Consider the following 21232-nt stretch of genomic DNA (forward strand, 5'->3'; position numbering starts at 1 on the left):
ACTAAAGAAAATAAAGTCAAGATTTACTATTAAAATCTATTTTATATAGAGAATGGGATGAATTCTAGTTAGAATTCATGGATATAAGGAGATAAACAATCTTCTTGATATTATTCAATATTTTATTCATAAAGGAAAAACAATTCTATTATGAATAAAGTATTTAGAATATGCATGTATAATAAAGCTAGGAAATTATTTCCGGTAGAAATATTCACAAAAATAAATAAAGTAATTTGCAGACAGCAAATTCAATTTCAAAAAGCTTTTTCAGAATATTTTCTACAGGCATATGTTTTTAACGATTATTTAGATAATGAATTTCCTACTTTAAAATACAAACTTGATCATGAACCATTTGATACCAATCACTGGGGGGAGAAGGGTTGAGAGTATGAGCGGAAGGGAATATAGACTCTTTATTAACAAAAGGAAAATGTTACAAAAGAGAAGACTATTCTAAAAGAAAGTTTATGCGGAATTTACAAGATCGTATTCTAAAAGAAAGATAATGCGGAATTTACAAGATCGTATTCTAAAAGAAAGATAATGCGGAATTTACAAGATCCTATACAATTGAGCTTTCCTCCCTATTTACAGAGGAATTCTAAAAATTCTATACAATTGTATTTTGAATCTCGAACAGTGTTTCTGATAAGTATTCAGTTTCCAAATGGATGTGACTGCTTCCACGTCTCATTTGTCTTATTGTATCTTTAATTGCATGGACCTGGTTGTTTCCACGTTGCATGCTTCAATTAATGGCTGCTTCCATCACTTGCTTGTGTTATGGTAGCTTCCGTAATTGCTTACATCATCATTGTTTGATGATAGCTTTTCCTGATGTATGACTTTTTGTCTTCATCTGGATGTCTTTATCAAGCATTAATGGTTGTTTCCATCTTGCTTTCATTATCAATTCATCTTGATGTGATTTATCATTAATGGTTGCTTCCATCTTAATTCATCCCTCAAGGTGATGAATGGTAGATATATCTTGATGACAATTTTCCCACGTACTTCTGATTTGTTGCAGAATGTTAGATGGAAAATCTTCTATATTCATGTCTGCTATCTTTTTTAGCAGATTGATGCATTCATCATTTTCTTCAATAAGATATGAATGATATGCTAATATTCTTCTTCTATCAGTTCTGAATTGATAATTTCTTTCTTGAAGAAGATATTTAGCTTTAGCCATTAAATCAACACCGGCTTGAATTTTCTTCCATCAATTCCTACTTTGCCTGTTATCTTTTCTCATAAAAAGGGCTAAGATTCACACCATGTAGTCGGCTCGTTTAGTAGAAAGACTATTCAATAGAGCTGATCAATTTAATACTTCACTTGTGCTTGCAGAGTACCATTAGTTAATTTATGTGTATATTAAATTCGAGTTTGAATAGATAATTCCACCATTGAGTGGAAAATTGTTTTGTGGTGGCATTAAATTTAATGGAACATTTGAGCATATCGTGTGGCTAAAAATAGCCTAATGTTGATCCTTCTGGTAATTTCTCCTCTTCTTCAAGCTAGTTTACATTTCAAAAAAGATACGGATAATATTGCTTTGCGTGTACATGTTGTTGAGCATCGGCACGGCACGTGCACGAAAAACATACAAAACGCTCAACATGTTTTCTTTGTTTTTTTGTTTCTTCTTCAAATGTCACTACTCACATGTTATGGTCCAAAATCGAAGTTTCCATTGAATATTTGGTATCCCATTCCTTCACATAATATGATTATGAAAAATATATATATATAATATAAAAACATGGCATGCACTAAAAAAATTCGAATTTTAATTTTGAATAATTATAACGTTTATAAAAATAATATAAACTAGTTGTATAATATTAATCCTTAATAAATTAATATATAATATGATTAAATATAAAATTATTATAAGCTATTAAAATAGTAACTAAACAAAAGATATATTAAATAAACGTATCTACAACGTTTTCATTTAAGCTTTCTCATATTTTTCTATTTTTTCAAAAATTATGATATTTTTAATTTAATATTTTTTATTAACAATTTTAAACTTAGAAACATAAAATAGTTTTTAATATGCACATTATAATTTTAATATAAGCCGATTAAGTCTTAATTTGATTGATATAGACATTACTATCAATATAGAAGGACGTGAGTTTGAGTTTGCTGAATGTGTTACAATGATGGCAAAGAACATTTGCATATTTTTTGCTAACACACGAAACCATGTTTGAGGTTTTCAATTTGACACTTGTAAATTAACGCTTTATGGCCCACGTTTTATTGTTTTACTTTTTAAAGTTTTTTGATATATTAATGTAAATTGATTGATCAGGTTCAATTCAAATTTATGTATGAGCGTAACTTAAGCTTATTTAAATTTAGTTCGATTTAAAATATAAAATTCAAAATTTATCAAAGTTTACTTATATTTATAAATAATTAATCTAAAATATTTTTATTTTTAAAATTATTATATTTTTAATTTTTATTACCTTAGATAATATAATATAATATTTGAAAATGAGTCAAGACTAGTCAATTGTTAATTTTACAACTTAAACAATTTAAATCAGTTTATAATTCACCTCCCGTATTATTTATTTAAATTAAAATATTTTACTTGAAATTATTTTAGGGTTTCAACTTTGAAAATTGGAATTTAAACTCAACCAAAATTTTAAATTGATTTAATTATTTTTACCCAAGTTTAGTAAGCTTGAATGAGTGATCATCTTTTAAACTAGTATATTAAAATACCATAAAATACACCAAATATTGCTAAACCCGAATCTTTTCATTTCTCATCTATCATCGTTAACGCTCCAAAGTCTATACTTTTTAGGTCGATTATCTGAACCAATGTGACTAGATTACAGGGATGTTAACCAAAAAAAAAACCCAAAATAGTAATATTCTAATTATAATTTTTAAAATGGATAAAATTATATTTTTACCTTCACAAATTTATAATTTAATTTTTAAACCCTAAAAGGCTTCCAAAAAGAAAAAGGGGAAACAACATTAATAGAAATTGTTATGCAATTAACGTTAATGTCTAATCATTTTTAATGTCGCGTGGAAAAGAAAAATGACAAATGTTGCATGTCAAATCAAAACAACATTATTGTGTACAATTTTATTCATCAAAGATTTTAAGGCTCATGTATGAATTCTCTCGAATATACGTACGCTTAAGTATTCATCGTGAAGTTTCCACCGACTTGACATTGTGACGACGACAAAACTCTACCAACCATTAAGGCATTGTCGTGGTTGAAAATAGGAGAGGAGGTGGATTCGAGCACACTAAAACGTATTATTCTTTTATTACGATAAGATTTTACCAATCATTATGAAATATTATGACATCGGTATTATTACCAGTATAAGAAAACATAAGTTTGAGTGCGTTAAAGCACATTATCTTCCGGTTTAAGAGTTGGAGATGAGTTATGGATAGTTCTAGATATTGTATAAAAAAATAGATATGATAAGAACTAACAATGATATTAATATTTAAAAAAATTCTAAAAATATTATTTCACTTTTTAAATGTAGTAATTTTAGATATATATATTTAAATGCAATCTGACTCCATATCACTTTTACCGTAAACACATCAATATATATATATATATATATATATATATATATATCTTATCTGGAGACACTATTAGTGTAGAGAAGTTGATAGATTTTGACTTGAATGGTAGTTAGTCATAAATTTTAAAATCGAATACTTTTATGTAAATTTTATTATTCGTAAATTTAATCGAAATTTATTTTAATTTATAATTTTTTTTAGAATTAAAATAACTTCTATGCTTGTTTTTCCATTCATAAACATTAATTCTTCGTGAAATCATAAATGATAATTTAATAAATAAATAAAAACAAAGGAGTTTCTCCATCAACAAGTCCAAACGGTGCTGGTGTGGTCCAAACAGGCGTCTCATTCGATTTCTGTGGATGGTGGCTAATGATCTTTGATCATGATCATGATCATGATTATCACGCCAACTACCAAAAAAAAAATGATGATCATCATTATCACGTTAAACTACTTAAAAAATAGTGAATTCCTTGCAAACAATTATATATACCCTCATTTTAATCGAAAGCTAACTTCGCAATATAATTTGTTTTTATGTTCTCTTTCCTAGAAATATATAAAAATTTCTATTGCACCATTCTCACAAAACCGTGTTGAATACGTGTGACAAGTGCTCAATAAGAAGGCATTGAAAACATTTCTTTAATAGACTGAATAACCTCTAAACTATTTGATCAAATTGACACATTCTCTCATCTCCTGTCTTATTATATAATTAATTCATTTAATGATAAACTCGACCAGAAAAAAAAAAAACAAGATAAGATTGATTAACTCAAATCAAGTTAATTAAATCTAATAAAACGTGCTTATCCAAAAAAAAAAGAATGAAAAGAAATTTTCAACTTCCATTTTGATGTGCTGGGGAAGATCTTACGTTTTAAGTGTCTAAATTAATCATAAAATATTGCAAAATAATGAAGTTGAGGTTAATTAAATCAAATAATTAAGAACTGGATTAGATTGAAGGACGCTACCATAATCAAGTTGTTGTTGATGTTAAAACTAAATAAATCTTTTATATTATTAAAAGGTTACGTGGACTACTAATATTTTTTTTAATGGTCAAATTTTTATATTTTTAAAAAGGTAAATTATATTCATCTCAACAAATTTTTAATAAGTTTATGTTTTGGTTACTTTACACAATGGTCACTGAGCTACTCGAAAGTTTTTATTCAAATTACTCGATTGTTAAAATTATTGTTGTATGGCCCTTGTTGTTAGCACCGTTTGCATCACTCGAAAGCTCTCATTTCCCTTCTTTTCTACAGTTCAGTTTTTTTATGAAACATTTTTTAACGTCATAAATCTACAAACCAAAATTCAAACAGTTTTCTTCTCTATTTTACAACACAGACCGTTAGATCGACTTGGATCGAAGGTATATTCCTCTACCTGTTGATGGGCACTGATCGTCGAATTGTTGCTTGAAGCTCGCTAACCGGATTTAAAAAAAAAACTTAATAGTCTGATGATTTAAATAACAACTTTCGAATAGTTCAATGACTATTTTGTAATTTTATACATAAACCATTAATTTCATTCAATTAAAAAATTACATATTTAAGAGTACTTGCAATAATAAAATTGTGGATTAAATTAATATTCAATCTAGATAAGTTTAATATTTTGATTTTCTTTATTTTTAAATGGATATTTATCTATCCATATATATAGTAGCACTAAGTTTTGTTTCCCTAGTGTTACCAAAAAGAATAATTTTGTTTCCTCAGCAATAGGTGGCAGGTGCACTGACATTTTTTCTAAATAAAAAATAATAGGTAATTAATTGTTGGGCAAAATTAGTATCCATAATTTTTCATATTTTATATTATATTGTTGTCTTTAATATATTTTTATCCCTAAGTTTAATGATTGAGTTGAGCTCGAGCTCATGTATAAAATATAGTAAATAAACTTAATTGAGCTCGAGTAACTCGGTTATATCTTGAGCCGAGTTTGAAGTTAAAAATAGATGTTTGATCGAGTTTGAGCCGAGCATTGAGCTCCGGATTTTGAGTCAAGCTCAACTCAACTAGATAACAGCCCTAGTTGTTAAACTCACAACGACAAAACATTGACTAAATTTTAAGAAATCTAAAATCAATACGTAGATAACACGTGACTCTTCAAAAGATACAAATGTTAAACTCAAATTGAATACTACGATTTAAAGTATAAAAACTAAATCGAGATTTTAACAGGCGACTAAAAGGAAAAAATTAAGATGATTGACCCACGTGAACCATTGCTCTTTAGGCCACAGTTCAGATTCCTTTTTCCACAACAACAATAGCAGATTTGAATTATTGGCTTAAAATATGAAATAATTCCACACAATGTCGACATAAAGTGACTATACATAATTATTATTTATTATTATTAAATAATTAAAAAAATAAACACTTTAATTACATATTAACTCTTTTAAATGTAATTAAATAATTAAAAGTGAAACAATGTTAAAATAGTAGCCTTCCCAATTATTGCAAAGCAATCGAAAAGGACAAAACAATCTTGTCTTAGATGCCCAATGAATAAATAAAACAAAGCCAAACTATTGGCAAGACGCCGCGTTTTTGCTATACGATAATTTCTCTTTTTTTAAAAAAAAATTTAAATCTTAAAAAATAATAATGATTGAAACAATACCAAAAATAATAATTGCTTTTTGGAAAGCAAACAGAAAATTTGAGAAAAAGGGGGCCACTCTGTTTTCGGATAAACCTTAACATCTAACGCCCTTGATTTTGCCACGTGTGATCTTAATCAAACACTCAATCAGATCACATCACTCTTTCATCTTCCAGCTTGTTTGTGGCCCCCACTATTTCGGATCTGGATAGGGATCAAATATAATATTCTGAGTAATTAGCTGTGGCAATCTGGGTCATGTTTTTTTTTTTTGTGAAATTCTGAATTCATCTCTCTATTATTCTTAAATTTACGATCTAGTCCATAATTTTTTTCCTGTTGGAGGGAAAGGGAAATGGAGTTGTTGACATATTTATATTTTAATGTCATCCTATTAATATTTTAAAAAGAGTTAAATTATTAAAATATTAATTTCTTTTAGCAATATTGATTCGGTAACTCGCATGACAGTCCACGTGTATTTCATGTTGACATGACACTATTTATCATACATATCGCGTTGACTAATAATTTGTAAAATATTAATAGTTAAATTCGACTCTTTTAAAAAAGTTAATGATAAAATTAATCTAAAAAATAAGAGTCAAATTAATTAAATATTAACGTTAAGAACTTAATTTGTCATTATGCCTTAAAATTATTAATTATTTATATTTAAAAGTAAAAAAAATTATGAGGGCTAAGTCACGAATTATAGAAAATAATTTGGTGTACTTGTGGTGTCTGACTTGTTATTTTGGTTAAATTTATTATGGGTCCTTATGCTGTACTTTTATAATATCATTAATTAGTCCAAACATCATAATGTAAAGTTAAATTTGACTTTTTTTGAAAAGCACTAGCCGTTTTTGACTATTTCAAATTTCATGATTATATTATTTTAGGCTTGCATAATTTTAATTCAATATTAGTTATTCTAATTTAAATGATTAAGAATAAAATTATAAAAATCATTTTAAAACTGAAAATTATTTTTACCAAAAAAATGATTTACACGTTGATAATTAAATAATTTCAATCCATTGTAGATTAAGAGGTTGACTCAACGATAGTTAAACACCGAATACGCGGAATCAGTCAATTGAGATAAAATTTTACCATTTAAAAAAATTGGTCTAATTTTTAAAATTGTCCCTCAATTTTATAAAATGAACAAATTAATCTCTTTTTTTAATTTACCATACTTTTAAAAAATAGAACAACTGTTTTTTGCTAATTTATTACATATAAATTGTTGACCTTTTGATTTCACTCTATTGTTTATTCTTAGGTTAGTGGTTTAACAATATTTCTGGATTGAACTAATTTTTCAACTTTCGTAATTGAGGAATAAAGATCAAATTATCGCAAATTAAGGGGTAATTTAAAGAGGCAGACAGTGACTTTGGTCCTCAAAAATGAAAATCATGCAATTCAGCCTCTTTATCAATAATGAAAATTTAAGTTAATATGTGATAAGATTACGCTTTGACCTCCTAAAAATGAAAATAAATTTATTTAGTTGCTTCGAAAATGATGAAATCAAAAATTAATAAACGATAAAATTATATTTTGATCGCTTAAAAACTTATAATTCGATTTCGATCCGTACTAAAAAGTTTTCTGAATTCACCCCTACCGCAAATTAAAATAGAGGATTAAGTTATCAGTTTTTTAAAAAGTAGAGGGATGAAATTACAAATCATACGAAACTCTCTTCTTTTTTTTGTAGGAAAAAACTTGCGGGACGTGAATATTCGAGAGCATATCTAGAATAGATCAGATGAGCAAAATTATTGCAGCCGGTTGACGTGGATCCTCGCTGTCTGGTCTAAAAATACTCGACTGTGCAGATTATTCAATTATTTAATGCCACGTCGGACTCGATCCTCTCTCTCATCATGTGCTCGGCGGCCCGTTAGTCCACGTTGGTTCGAACCGGGTCCCACTTCCTGTCCTAAAACCTTACTATAAAACCAAATCCTGTAATAACAATAATAATGCACAAAACAAACTTGCCTCGCTTAGCTACTACCCCAAATTTAAAAAAAAAAAAAAAGATGGCTCGCGTTGCGACAAGAATTCCATGGAATCACCGGAATTTAGCGTACGGATGCCCGGAATTCAAGTTCCCGGAGCAACCCGATCCGGTTACGCCGGATATAGAGTTGGAATTTCTTGAAGATAGCGACCAGGGGGTCCTGGGAAACTGCAACGGCGATAAATTTAGGGGTAATAATAACGATGGAATTGTCGGCGATGGTGTTGATGATGATGACGATGAGAAAGAGAACGATGGGGGCAACGATGAAAATAGTAAGAGTTTTTGGGAAAGCCAACACCAGGTTTTACAGCAAACGTTGTGTAGGACTAGCTCCATGGAATTGAGAATCAGGACCGCCACAAAAGAAGCTTTGAATGATATTCAAAAAGGAAGAACTGTATGTGTTTGTGGAAAATCCTCAACTTCGGAAAATTGTAAGAGTTGTCTCATGAGAGAAGTTTCTAGCCGTCTCCAAAATGCCGGTTTCAACAGTGCCGTTTGCCGGTCTAAATGGCGTAGCTCCCCAGATATCCCATCAGGTACATATCTATATATGAATTAAAAGATGAATTTCTTTGTCATGGTGGGTTTTTGTTTTGTTTTTAATGGGATTTATTTATTTTCTCGCAGGGGAACATAGTTTCTTGGATGTGATAGAAAATACAAGGAAAGGGGAAGTAAGGGTAATAATAGAGTTGAATTTCAGAGCTGAATTTGAGATCGCAAGAGCTAGTGAAGATTACAATCGGCTAGTACAAAGATTACCAGAAGTTTTCGTAGGTAAAGTAGAAAGATTAAACAATGTGATCAAAATCTTGTGTTCGGCTGCCAAGAAATGCATGAAGGAAAAGAAAATGCATATGGGGCCATGGAGGAAACAAAGATACATGCAGGCCAAGTGGCTTAAATCATGCGAAAGGAATACATCGACACAATCGTTGCCGGTTGGACGTTCCGGTGACCGGTTGACGAAGCCGAGGGCATCAATGTTAACAGTAGATTTGTTGGGGAAGTTGTCCAATGTGCATTGTACAGCACTTGAGGTTGTATGAAGAAGATGATAGTATATGCTTACTTAAATCTGCAGTTTTGTTTATGGATAAATAACGGTATATGAGATATATATATATATATATATTTTTTTTTTTTTTTGGGTTATGAAATGAGGGTTTTTGGCAGAATTTTTGTTCTTTTTTTTTTTGGATGTTTGATGTTCAGAGATTTAAGTTACAGATTTGATGACAGAACATGTTCTGGCTTTTGCAAGCAAAGTAATACACAAAACACATCTGGATTTTGGATTCTTTTACAATTGATTAATCTTATAAAAATAATAATGTTTTTATATTACAATAAATGGATTAGGTTCCGAGCTAATCCCATTAAACTAAGGTTTTATTGACTTGGTCTTCGTTTTAAATCAAGATTCAAAGTGGCAATGGATGATCATACAAGCAGATGAGACCAAAGTCACCATTGCTGAAACCTGGGCAATTTCTATGGTTTTGAGCTGTCGTGTTGCTACTAGGTTATGAAGCCCATTTCGAGACAAATGCTTATTGGATTGAGAGGTAGTAAATCAAATACCGAGATGAAAAAAATAGTATTAATTGGAAGAATTTTGTCTTATATTTAAGAATTCGATCTATCTCGACTCCGGGCTTTTTTGGAATATGGAAGTATATATATATATATATATAAAGTTGCATACAGTTTGCAAGTGTCAGGTAGGATTAATTATTAATTCATTAAAGCTTGTGGGGAAATTACAAACAGTTGTTAAAGATAGGGGTGCCAAATTGGTGATATTTATGAGCAAAAAGCCAATTGCAATGCAAATTTGTTGGCTTGTCGCTTTTGAGGTCATAGGCGGCCAAACATGAATGATGTTAGAGGTTGCAATATGTAGATAGTGCAAGGGTTTTACATGTCTAAACTTAGATTTTTCTTTTTAATTTATTGTCACTTTTTAAGTAGGTATAATGCTAAATTTGACCCTCAACATTTACACATTTTGTCAATTTAGTTATTGCTCTTTTTTAGCTAAATTTGGCCATTAGTCTTTCATAAAGCGTTACATGAATTTTTTTTAACGGAAATGCTAATTAAAACATTAATTTTTTAACGACATTAGCGTGACAATCTAAGTGTCAGTCAACGTGTACTTCATGTAGACATGAAGTTCATAAAATTAAAAAGAATAAGCATGAAGTATATGTGGGTTGCCATACAAGCTGTTATGTTTAAAATTTTAACGTTTTAGTTAGTATTTTCATTAAAAAAATAATTCAACTTTTTTATAAAGGTTGATGGTGAGATTCGACTATTTTTAAAAAGTTGAGGTCAAATTTAACTAAAATAAAAGAATAAGGGCCGAGTTGATAAAAGATACAAATGTGTAAGACTAAATTATTTCTTGATTTTGAAACTCGATTATATTATAACTATATTATTCTATTCCGTAGTTTCATGCATAGCTCTAATACCACTATTCTATATAATATATTGTCTTGGATTATGCATAATAATAAATAAAAAGTAGTTACGGTAATATAATTATCTTTACATATGTTTATTATTGAAGTCATAATTCTTAATTAATTTCATGTGAATATAATACTCTAAAAAATACGTAAATATCAAAATCACATTTAAAAAACTTTAATAAAATATACAATGTGATACATAAATTTTAATTTGACATAATTTTTTCCCTTCTCAAAGGATTAATGAAGAAATTAAAAGACCCAACTACTCCAAAGGTTTTTGAAGGCAAACCAATGAAATAACTGAGTTAATGGGCTTGGTATTTTTATAGCCCAAGATAATTGTTGGGAAGATTGGGTTGGGCATTTTTAGATAACTTTTAGACCCAAATTTTCAAATGTTTCACATAACTGGGCCCATCTTGTTTGGGTCCATATTTTGGACTTGGAGCCTCATGAGTCTTTTCTTTCCTTACCAAATCTTAATTTGCATAAGAAAAATAATAATTTTAGAAAATCAAATAAATATCATTAGAATTTGTCTTGCCCTCATATAAGGGTGAAAAATAATATTTCATACATTAAATTTTTATTTAAATATTTATTTTTTAAAAAGAGTTTATAAGACGTTAACTAAAGTTTAATAATTCATGTTCGAGTTTTGTGACCATCTCTCCTAACAATGTCGTCTTCAATGTTCGAACTTCGTTTTTTTTCTCGAGAGCGGAATGCGCCTTGCCACCATACCCAACACTAGTTGGTAGAATGAAAAGTTAATTACCTTATTCTTTAAGTAGTTTTTTTCTTTCAACTATTAATTGGGTACATATAAAAATTTTAAAAAATAATAATATTTTTGAAAAAAATTCTAATTACCTTATTTTATTTTTGAATTTATAATTTTATAGATTTTGTTGTATTTTCATTGAGCCTATCTCAATCAATTTATGACAATGAGCTCAATCACACAAATTATAATGATATATACAATATAGATAAATAAACGGTTTATAATTGAATCACAATATCTCGCAATTCCATTGCGTATTTCTAAATTGATAAACTCTTAAAAAATCCAATTTTATGCAATTTGCTTTTCTTTTATTGATAATGTATTTCAAATTTAGTCAATAAATTATGAAGGTACCAATTTTAGATAGGTTTTATTCCCACTCTTATATTTGTTAACATACATACATCTACCTATATGTACATATAAAAGGCAAAAGCAAAACCTCCAATAAGAAAAATAAGTTGCCTTAAATTCTAAAAAATTGACTAAAACAAGTTAAATGGCTATTACTTGGGGGTTTTGATCCTTTTCTTTGAAAATCTTTTAACATGAAAATACTTTTTTTTAATTACTAAATGCAACCATAGTTTGAATTGTCAAGCATGATTTGTGTTGCTATCATGTTTGTAATTGTCCTATTCCAAAACTTTCATCAAGTTATAATTTATTAATTGATACTATATTAAAAAAGGTTGACTAATTTCCATAAAATATATGTTAGTAATTTAAATTTTTAAAAAAATTATATATTTACCGATTGAGTCTTAGCTCGATTGGCATGGGTAATGATGTCAGTGTGGCGGGTTTTGTGGGATCCCGCCCCACTCGCGCCTAATTGGGCGGGGATGGGTACAAAAATTAGTCTGTCGTGGGTGGTGGGACAAGCGTGGGTATGACCTTCTACCAACCCACCCGCATAATATAATAAGTATATTTTAAAAATAAACATTTATAAAAATTTAATTATGATAACAGTACTCAATTCACGTTCATTGCTATTTTAAAAAAAAAAATGAGAGTACTCCACAGTTTCTCACCCAATTTAGAAAAAAATGAGAGTAGTCAACACAGTTTCTCATATGCATGTTTAGGTGAAGTTAAAGAGATACAATGCTCACAATTGATAGAATAATTGGAAGATGAATGCGATACAAAAGCAACGGGAGTGACATGTATTGATTGATTTTTGGAATTTTTGCACCTGTGTTGCATTTGAAGACATTTATGATGTATTTGAGACATTGTTTGTATTTGGATATTATGTAAGAACTTTATTTTTTGAAATTTTTAAACTTGGGTTGAAGTTATATTTTATTTACCAATTAAAAGATTACGACGACTTTTTTTTTTTAAATGGGAACAATTAGAATAATGTCACATATGTGGTGGGAGTCCAGATGATAGATATTTCATATTTTTTAGTAAAAAATTTGTTTTATATTTATTTCACTAATACTTATAAATGTATTATATGAAGTGGGTTTGGGGACCCATGTGGGTGGTAGGGTGGGGATGGTTTTAGTCTTGTGGGTGGGGACGGGGGACGGGGATGGGTGCCCAATTGACATCCCTAGGCATGAGCATTGTTGCTAATACAGGGATGCGAGTCCGAGTGCGTTGAAGTGCATTATCCTTCTATTTATGAGTTAGGGAGAGGCTATGGGTAAATTTAGGTGTTGTGCCAAAAAGATAAGATATGATCATAACTTATAATGAGATTGTTAAAAAATGATTATATATTTTTATACAGAAAATCTACACATTATAGAACAAATTTTGTTAAATGTGTTTTGCTAAAGTTCAAATCTTACGGTGTGTTTTGATTTTTTTATTTTATATAAAATTAAAAATAATGTTCTTGTAATAACATAATTTATTGAATAAAAATTATGGTTTTTCAATTATTTTTAACTAAGTTAATACTTAGTTGACTCGTTAAAACAACTCAATTAAAGACTTTAATAATAGTATTTCAAACATTTTTAATATAATATTTTCAAATAAAATAAATTAAAACTTTTTTTCTAAAAATCGAATCACCCTTTAAAAACTTTTCTCTTTAAAATTTATCATTCCCTTTCAAAAACACTATATATATATTGATTAATGCACTCGTCATGGGTGTTCTTCGAAAAGGTAAATGGCGAACCGCAAAATGTACTTTATTACTACGAGCAACCACCACACTTGTGATTCAAAAATTATTATTAATTCGAAAGTAAATATAATATTTTGTACATATTTTTAATATTTTAATATGTTCTTTATAGTTTATATTCAAGTCCATAAATTTTTATATTTTTAAACTAATTATAATTCAAGGAAGAAATTACATGTTTAAATCTATGATTTTCTAAATTACTAAAATAACAATAATGCTATTGATAAGTCTAATTATTATTTTTGAATAAATAAGTATAAACTTTTAACTACCCTATAGCTTTTACTTTGGTTTATCATCTTTTGACTTATGGTAGCAATACAAATAACAACCCTCCAAATAAAATCCTACCAAATAAACTTTCAAAATATAAAATATATATTTTTAATAATTTTATTATAAATTTTGATTATATTTATTTTTTTATATAATATTTAGCCTCTCCCCAACCCATAAATAGGAGGATAATGCGCTTAAATACACTCGAACTCACGTCTTCCTGCATTGACAACAATACTCATATCGATTGAGCTAAGACTCAATCGACTAATATATATATATATATTTTAAATTCCCTCGATAATTCATTATGTTATAAATTTAAATAACAATATAAATATATAATATATATAAAATAAAAATATAAGAGATAAAAGGTAGCTTACATTTTGGTCCAAAATTTTCACCACATACAATTTGCTTTTCTTTTATTGATAGTGCATTTCTCATTTAGTCAATAAATAATAAAGGTATAAATTTCAGATAGGCTTTATTCCCACTCTTATCCTTTACAATCTATTTTTATTAGGCAAAAGCAAAACTTCCTATTAAGAAAAATAAGTTGCCTTTAATTTCTAAAAAATTGACTAAACCAAAGTTGAGTTGCTATTTTTGCTTGGGTGGGTTTGATTCTTTTATTTGGAATTTTTAAAAATAAATTATTTTTCAATTAATAAATGCAACCATAATTTGAATTGTGTGTTGCTATCATGTTAGTAACTTTCTATTCCAAAATTTTTATTAAATTGTCGATTAAGTCTTAGTTCGATTAGTATGGGTATTATTGTTAATGTAGGAGAACGTGAGTTCGAGTGCGCTGAAGCGTATTATCCTCCTATCTATGGGTTGAGAATGGGCTATGGGTAGTTCTAAACATTGGGTCAAGAAGAGCAGATATAATCAAAATCTGTAATGAAATTGTTCATTATGGTGCCTACTATTTTGTTATTAATGTTTGGATATTGTATAACACTTATTTCTTTGTTAATTAAGTATAAAGACTTTTTTTTAATTTATTCTCAATTTGTTAGAAAATAATTATTTTAATATTTATAGTATATTTGATGTATTATATTTTAAATCCTTTTACATAAAAAAGTAAAAATTAAAAAAAATTAATACCACCATACCATGTCTATATTTTAACATTTTTATTGGGCCAAACCGATCAATCAAGCCCAAAATTTTCTTAAGGCCAGACCCTAAACTCATCCAAACCCATAGGCAACTCTACTTTTAACTAACTTCTAGATTTTACTTTGATTTATCAAGTAGGAATATGAATAAAACTTTCAAAAATATTAAAAACAAAAAGAGACAAAAATAAAAACCCACCTTTAAAATATAAAATATACGTATAAATACGATCCATATACAGACAAAAATACAAAAATAATAACGTTGGGCACTGGCCACAAAAAGAGAACAAAAAATCCGTGCGAACCGTACCATCCTTTCAATTAAAGAGACAAAAAATACCCATAATATTCTCTATGAAAATGACACTTCTATCCCTCCACTTTACAAATTTTCATTCATTTTGTAAGCTTAATTTACTATTTTATCTTTGAATAATATTCATTTTAATATTTCAATATATTTTATTTATTTTAGTATTTAAATTATTATCTTGTCTCAATTTCTCTTAAAAAATTAATATTAACTAGAAACAACGCGACAAGAAAGAAATGATATTACATCCCTTTTTGGAATAAACTAGAGGTGTTTATAGGTCGAGTCGGGTTTGAGTCGAGCCTAAACATGATATTAACATATTTTATGTTTATTCAAGTTTGTCAGTCCGGTCTGGCCCGAAATATGAGCTTAACATTCTGCCTAAATTCGCCCTTATTTGCAAAAGGTTAGCTCAAACTCATTTTAAGCCCATTCATATTATTTTTATTTTTAAAAAATATTTATATTATATTCATATTTAATAATTATATATATTATTTTTTAAAATTTCTATATAATCATCTTAATATTATTTTAATGTTTATATTAAAGTTGTATTATATATTTACTATAGGTTTATTTTTTAATGTGTTCTAAATTACATAATATATAAAATAACATACTATAAAGTATTATAAACTTAAAAAATGAGCTGGGCCAAGCCTTGAATGTTCAAGCTTGATCCCAAGTCATATTTTAAACTAGTCTAAATTTTTCATCCAAACCCATTTTTCAGGCTTAATATTTTATCTAAACCCTCTCAAATTTCAGACGGGTCTTCTGGCCTGAACTGGTAGCTCAACTAATGAACAGGTCTAGGATAAACTTGAACAAATTGTTAATTTAAGTATCAATTTGGTTAAAAAATTTAAAAAAATAGAAAATTAAATGTTAAATAAAGCATTAATTTTATAAAAATAAATTAACACAAAGTTTTTTTATTAAAAGAAAATCGAAAGCTGTCCTTTATTGACTTTTTATCCTTTTTCGTGGGCCCAAGAACTCCACTATTATTATTATATATATATATTTATTGTTGTAATCCTTAACATTGGGTCCACGGAATCTACGGTCCTTCAGCCATACCCGTATACGATACGTATACAATATCAAACTTGTTTTTTACAGGGAAATTCTTAGATTTTTTAATTTTCTTTTACTATTTTTTGGTTTTTGTTTTTAGTTTTTACTTTGTTCTTTTTTAGTTTTTACCCACAAAAGATCTCATCTTTGCTTTTATAGCAACAAAGAAGAGAGAAAACAGAAGGAGGAAAATTTTATTTTTGCCACCTTCCGTTGATTAGCCATGCATTCCTTAGCTTCATGGTAAAGTTCTTGCCTTTTGATGCTTTTTTTTTTGGGTATTGTAATGTACTTTGAATTTTTTCAATATTTCAATCTGGGTTTTTTTTCTTTTTCTTTTTTGTAATGATTTTGACATAAATGATATTTTTTTCCCCTGTGGTTAATGGGTGTTCATAAAGTGTAGTATACTATTTTTTTTTTTTGATGAATGACTTGTTTATTTGGTTGCTTGTGTGGGATTTTCCAGGCATTCACGGAAGGTGGTATTTTGACATTTGAAGCCTAAAGTGATATAAAAAAAAATTAAAAGAAAAGTTTGGTCCTTTGAAAATCAAAGGTTGAAGAAAGGGTTTTTCTTGTTTTTTTTTTTTTTTGGTTTGTTGGGTTTCATTTCAAGTGATTAATCATCTTTTTTTTCTTTTGATGGAGAATAGATTAAGGCCAGCCAGATTTTCCTTCTTGATGGTTGTTTATAGCTTTGATTGGTTTCTTGATTTCAATGAAACCAAAATTTTAAGCTAATTTTATGTTGTTTAGCATCATATTATTTCAGCTTTTTTAAGGAGGAAGATAAAGGGGGTAACGTCTTTTTTAGATATAAAGGGAGAAAAAAAATGGCAGAAGAGGCTAATTCATGGATTAGAAGAACAAATTTTTCTCATACAGTTTGTCATAGGTTGGATTCATCTAGATTGGTATCTTTACCTTTCAACCTACAATTAGATACAAACCAAGAGAGGACTTTAGGGTCTAAACCTTCTAATCCAAAATCCGATCACATCGATCCGTTGATTCAGCGGAATCCGGTCACGAACAAGCAACGATCTGTTTCTCCGGTCCCGCAAACAGTTTTGTCTGATACGTTTAAAGAAGCAAGGTCTGAGAGGAGGAGGTTCTCGACTCCACATCCTCATAGGAAAGAATCTGATAAGCGGAGGATGAGAAGGTTTTTCCATAAGGAATCCCATTTGCACGAAAAGAAAGGGTCGAATTCGAGTCCTCTTAGGAACTCAGGGTCACCGAGAGTTTCAGATAAGTCGAAGTTTAGGAAGGAGGCTTCTTGGACCAAGTATTTTGATTATGCTGGTGGAAGGGTTAACTCTGCTGATGCAGCTGATGAACATACTGTTGATCTTTCACAGTTGTTTCTCGGGCTTAGATTTGCACATGGTGCTCATAGTCGCCTTTATCATGGGATATATAAAGAGGAAGCTGTTGCGGTTAAGATTATTAGGGTACTGGACGATGCCGACAATGGAGATTTGGCTGTTCGATTAGAGAAACAGTTCAATAGAGAGGTTACTCTTTTATCCAGGCTCTACCATAGGAACATTATAAAGGTAATTGAAATTTTTATCATGCCATAGCTTAAAATTTTTATCGTAAGGTTTTGGTTCTCACTTTATGTTTTGATCCGATAACTAGTTTGTAGCAGCATGCAGAAAGCCACCGGTTTATTGTGTTATAACGGAATATTTATCGGAGGGTTCGTTAAGGGCATATTTACACAAGCTTGATCACAAGTCCCTTCCTTTGCAAAAGATAATTGCTATTGCTCTCGAAGTTGCTCGTGGAATGGAATACATTCATTCTCAAGGAGTCATTCATCGTGATCTTAAGCCTGAAAACATCCTTATCGACGAGGAATTCCACTTGAAAATTGCTGATTTCGGTATAGCTTGTGAGGAGGCACATTGTGATCTATTAGCAGATGATCCGGGGACTTATCGATGGATGGCACCTGAGATGATCAAAAGGAAACCGTATGGACGGAAAGTGGATGTTTACAGCTTTGGACTAATCTTGTGGGAAATGGTAGCCGGTACGATCCCGTACGAGGATATGAATCCTATCCAAGCTGCATTTGCAGTTGTGAACAAGGTATGTTTCTAAACCTCATTCTCCTTCGTACTATCGAGATACGTAAGTCTCCATGTTTAGATTCTAAACACCTGCCCTAATCATGCTCATTCAACCCAGAGATTGTACTCATTCTGCATAAGACATGGCATGATTGTTTATCGATCACATGCAACGGCTTTATGCATGATTTTGTTGCATTTGGTATCTGCAAATTCTGATATCAGAACCCATTTTTCTGCTCAGAATTTGAGACCGGTAGTCCCGGGAGACTGTCCGCCTGCCATGCGAGCATTAGTTGAGCAATGTTGGTCATTACATGCAGAAAAAAGGCCAGAGTTCTGGCAGATCGTAAAAGTGTTGGAACAATTCGAGTCATCGTTTAATCAAGATGGAACCCTGAATTCGGTACCGAACCTAACTTGCCAAGACCATAAGAAAGGGCTTCTTCATCGGATTCAAAAGCTCGGTCCCGTGCACCTTCAAAGTAATGCTTCATCTATGCTTAAACCTAAGTTCACATGAATCTTAATTGTGACCAAATTGTAATTAAAAAAGAAAAAGAAAAGAAAAGGTTGGTTTTCAATGCTTTCTTTATTGTGTACCCTATGCTACATTCATGCGAGAGTGAATGAAAATACATTTGTAGGCAATTATCGTTATTTTTCCTTCTTTTCTTTTGGGCTGGAAAATTAAAATTTAAAATCCCATATTTTAATTTTGAATTTTTTTCTTCTTTTATGTATTTGGTCATATTCTGCATTTAGTCATGGCCAATTCCCAGAAAACGCGTCCAGTCGGAAATGTTAATAATTGGATTAGAATTTTTAAAAAAAATGAAATGTTGGACTAAAATGAATTTAAGAACAATATCTTTGGGATTAGGTGTGGGATGTCCCAATGTAACAAAAATACAATTGTGAGATTGACTCATTGATAAATAAAAATTGTTTCCATTTGCCTGTATTTAATAATTGGACCGTATCATATTTCAAAATATCACTGTCACGATATTTATTTAAATTATTGACCAGTTAAATATTAATCTCAAATATTATGTGTGATTATAGAAATATACGTAGACACTTGTCCAAACTTCAAATGGATATATTCGTGGGCGAGACTATCTCTCTACGTTTCAAGATTTATCTGAAATTTAAAAATGTTTGAAGAAAAATATTAGATAAAAAATAAGTTTGAATAAAAAATTATATCTATACCGAACTTTACATTCTAAGGCCAGGCTAGGTTTTATGTGTATATGATGTTTTTATATATATATATTATATAATTTATAATACATTAAAACTAAATTATAATGTAAATATTAAAAAATTTAAAATACCTAGATATAAATTTTAATAAATAAAATATATATAAAATTATTAAACATTAACTTAAAAGTAATACAAATTTTTTTAAAAAAATTAAAAAGTATGGATGCTTAAAATAGACTTGGATTAGCCATCTACAAATACGAGTGGATTTGAGCTTGAGCAAACATAAAACGTGTTAAATCATGTTTAAATTTGACCCAATCCGAATTTAGCCCGGCCTGGGCCTTGAACACCTTTACTTGCATTGGGTAACATTAACATGCATTTTCTTTTAACATTTTATATTGAAAAGACCACGGAGCTAACATTGGAAACAAAGTTTCTTATTTCGGAAAGTATGATTCTTGGGTTTGCTCCATTGTAGAAATATCTTTGAGAGCATGACTCGAAAGTTTAGATACATACGTTGTTAAGAAGTTCACTTCCTAACCTTTATTTACAGCACAAGTGCTTATTCCTCGCCTCGTTGAACAAATAGGTGCACTTGCACTCTCCTTGCCAAATGTGTTACATGGATATAACTTCCCTGTAACCATTATGTTGTTGCCCACTATATAATTTCTTTGTCATTACTCAATAGTAGCATCGCATTTCAAGAGCGTGGTTTCCTTCACTCTCCTTCCCCATCACTTGTAGCGCATTCTTCCCCTATATCAAAATCTGTCATTGCTCAATTTTACAAGACGATTGTGGAAGAGTCTAGAGGTTGAAAGATGTAGTGAAGAAGCATCTAGTCTCTCATCACTTTTTTGGTGCTGGTAAAAGCATGTATGACTGTCAAATTTAAAGGAGATTCCATACCCCAATTTATTCTCAACCAAGCAATTTTTACAGCTAGCTGAAGCAATTATATATGCTAGTGTATAAAATTCATTTTAATCCCTCTATTAAAATTTATTCTAAATTAGCTTTTTATATATTAAAAATTTATTCAATTTATTAAAATTTTATTGTTAAGTTATTGATAATTTAGATAAAATATATCGACTCAATTGATTTACTTATAACTTTACTCGGTCCATAAAAGACTCAATCATCTGAAAATAAATCTAAGTACATTTGAATTATTGTGCGGCTGGAACTCTCCCCTATGAAAATTTAATGGATTTGTCATTTGCCATTGCTCTGTACAAGAACTTGATGATTGATCAAAATGAAAGAGAATTGTTTACCGTCTCAACTCAAGCCTTGCACTCTACCTTACGATTTACATTACCACAATCTAAGTGGGATCTCCCATGGCTCACTTTATATCA

At 29.5% G+C, this 21232-nt stretch overlaps 2 protein-coding genes across 2 annotated transcripts; both read left to right on the forward strand.

Annotated features, from left to right (window-relative positions):
• Positions 1-8260: 8260 nt before the first annotated feature.
• LOC105777975 (uncharacterized) lies at positions 8261-9446 on the forward strand. Its single transcript, XM_012601514.2, has 2 exons — positions 8261-8839; positions 8931-9446. Exons 1-2 carry the CDS (start codon positions 8317-8319, stop codon positions 9350-9352), a joined length of 945 nt encoding a protein of 314 aa, XP_012456968.2. The 5' UTR covers positions 8261-8316; the 3' UTR covers positions 9353-9446.
• A 7202-nt stretch (positions 9447-16648) lies between these two features.
• Positions 16649-19292, forward strand: LOC105777316 (serine/threonine/tyrosine-protein kinase HT1). Its single transcript, XM_012600521.2, has 4 exons — positions 16649-16800; positions 17027-18119; positions 18205-18660; positions 18886-19292. The coding sequence occupies exons 2-4, from the start codon at positions 17394-17396 to the stop codon at positions 19162-19164; spliced, it is 1461 nt and encodes a 486-aa protein (XP_012455975.1). The 5' UTR covers positions 16649-16800; positions 17027-17393; the 3' UTR covers positions 19165-19292.
• Positions 19293-21232: the final 1940 nt, after the last annotated feature.

Source organism: Gossypium raimondii, chromosome 10 (genome assembly GCF_025698545.1).
Source record: "Gossypium raimondii isolate GPD5lz chromosome 10, ASM2569854v1, whole genome shotgun sequence".
Classification (NCBI taxonomy): Eukaryota; Viridiplantae; Streptophyta; class Magnoliopsida; order Malvales; family Malvaceae; genus Gossypium; species Gossypium raimondii.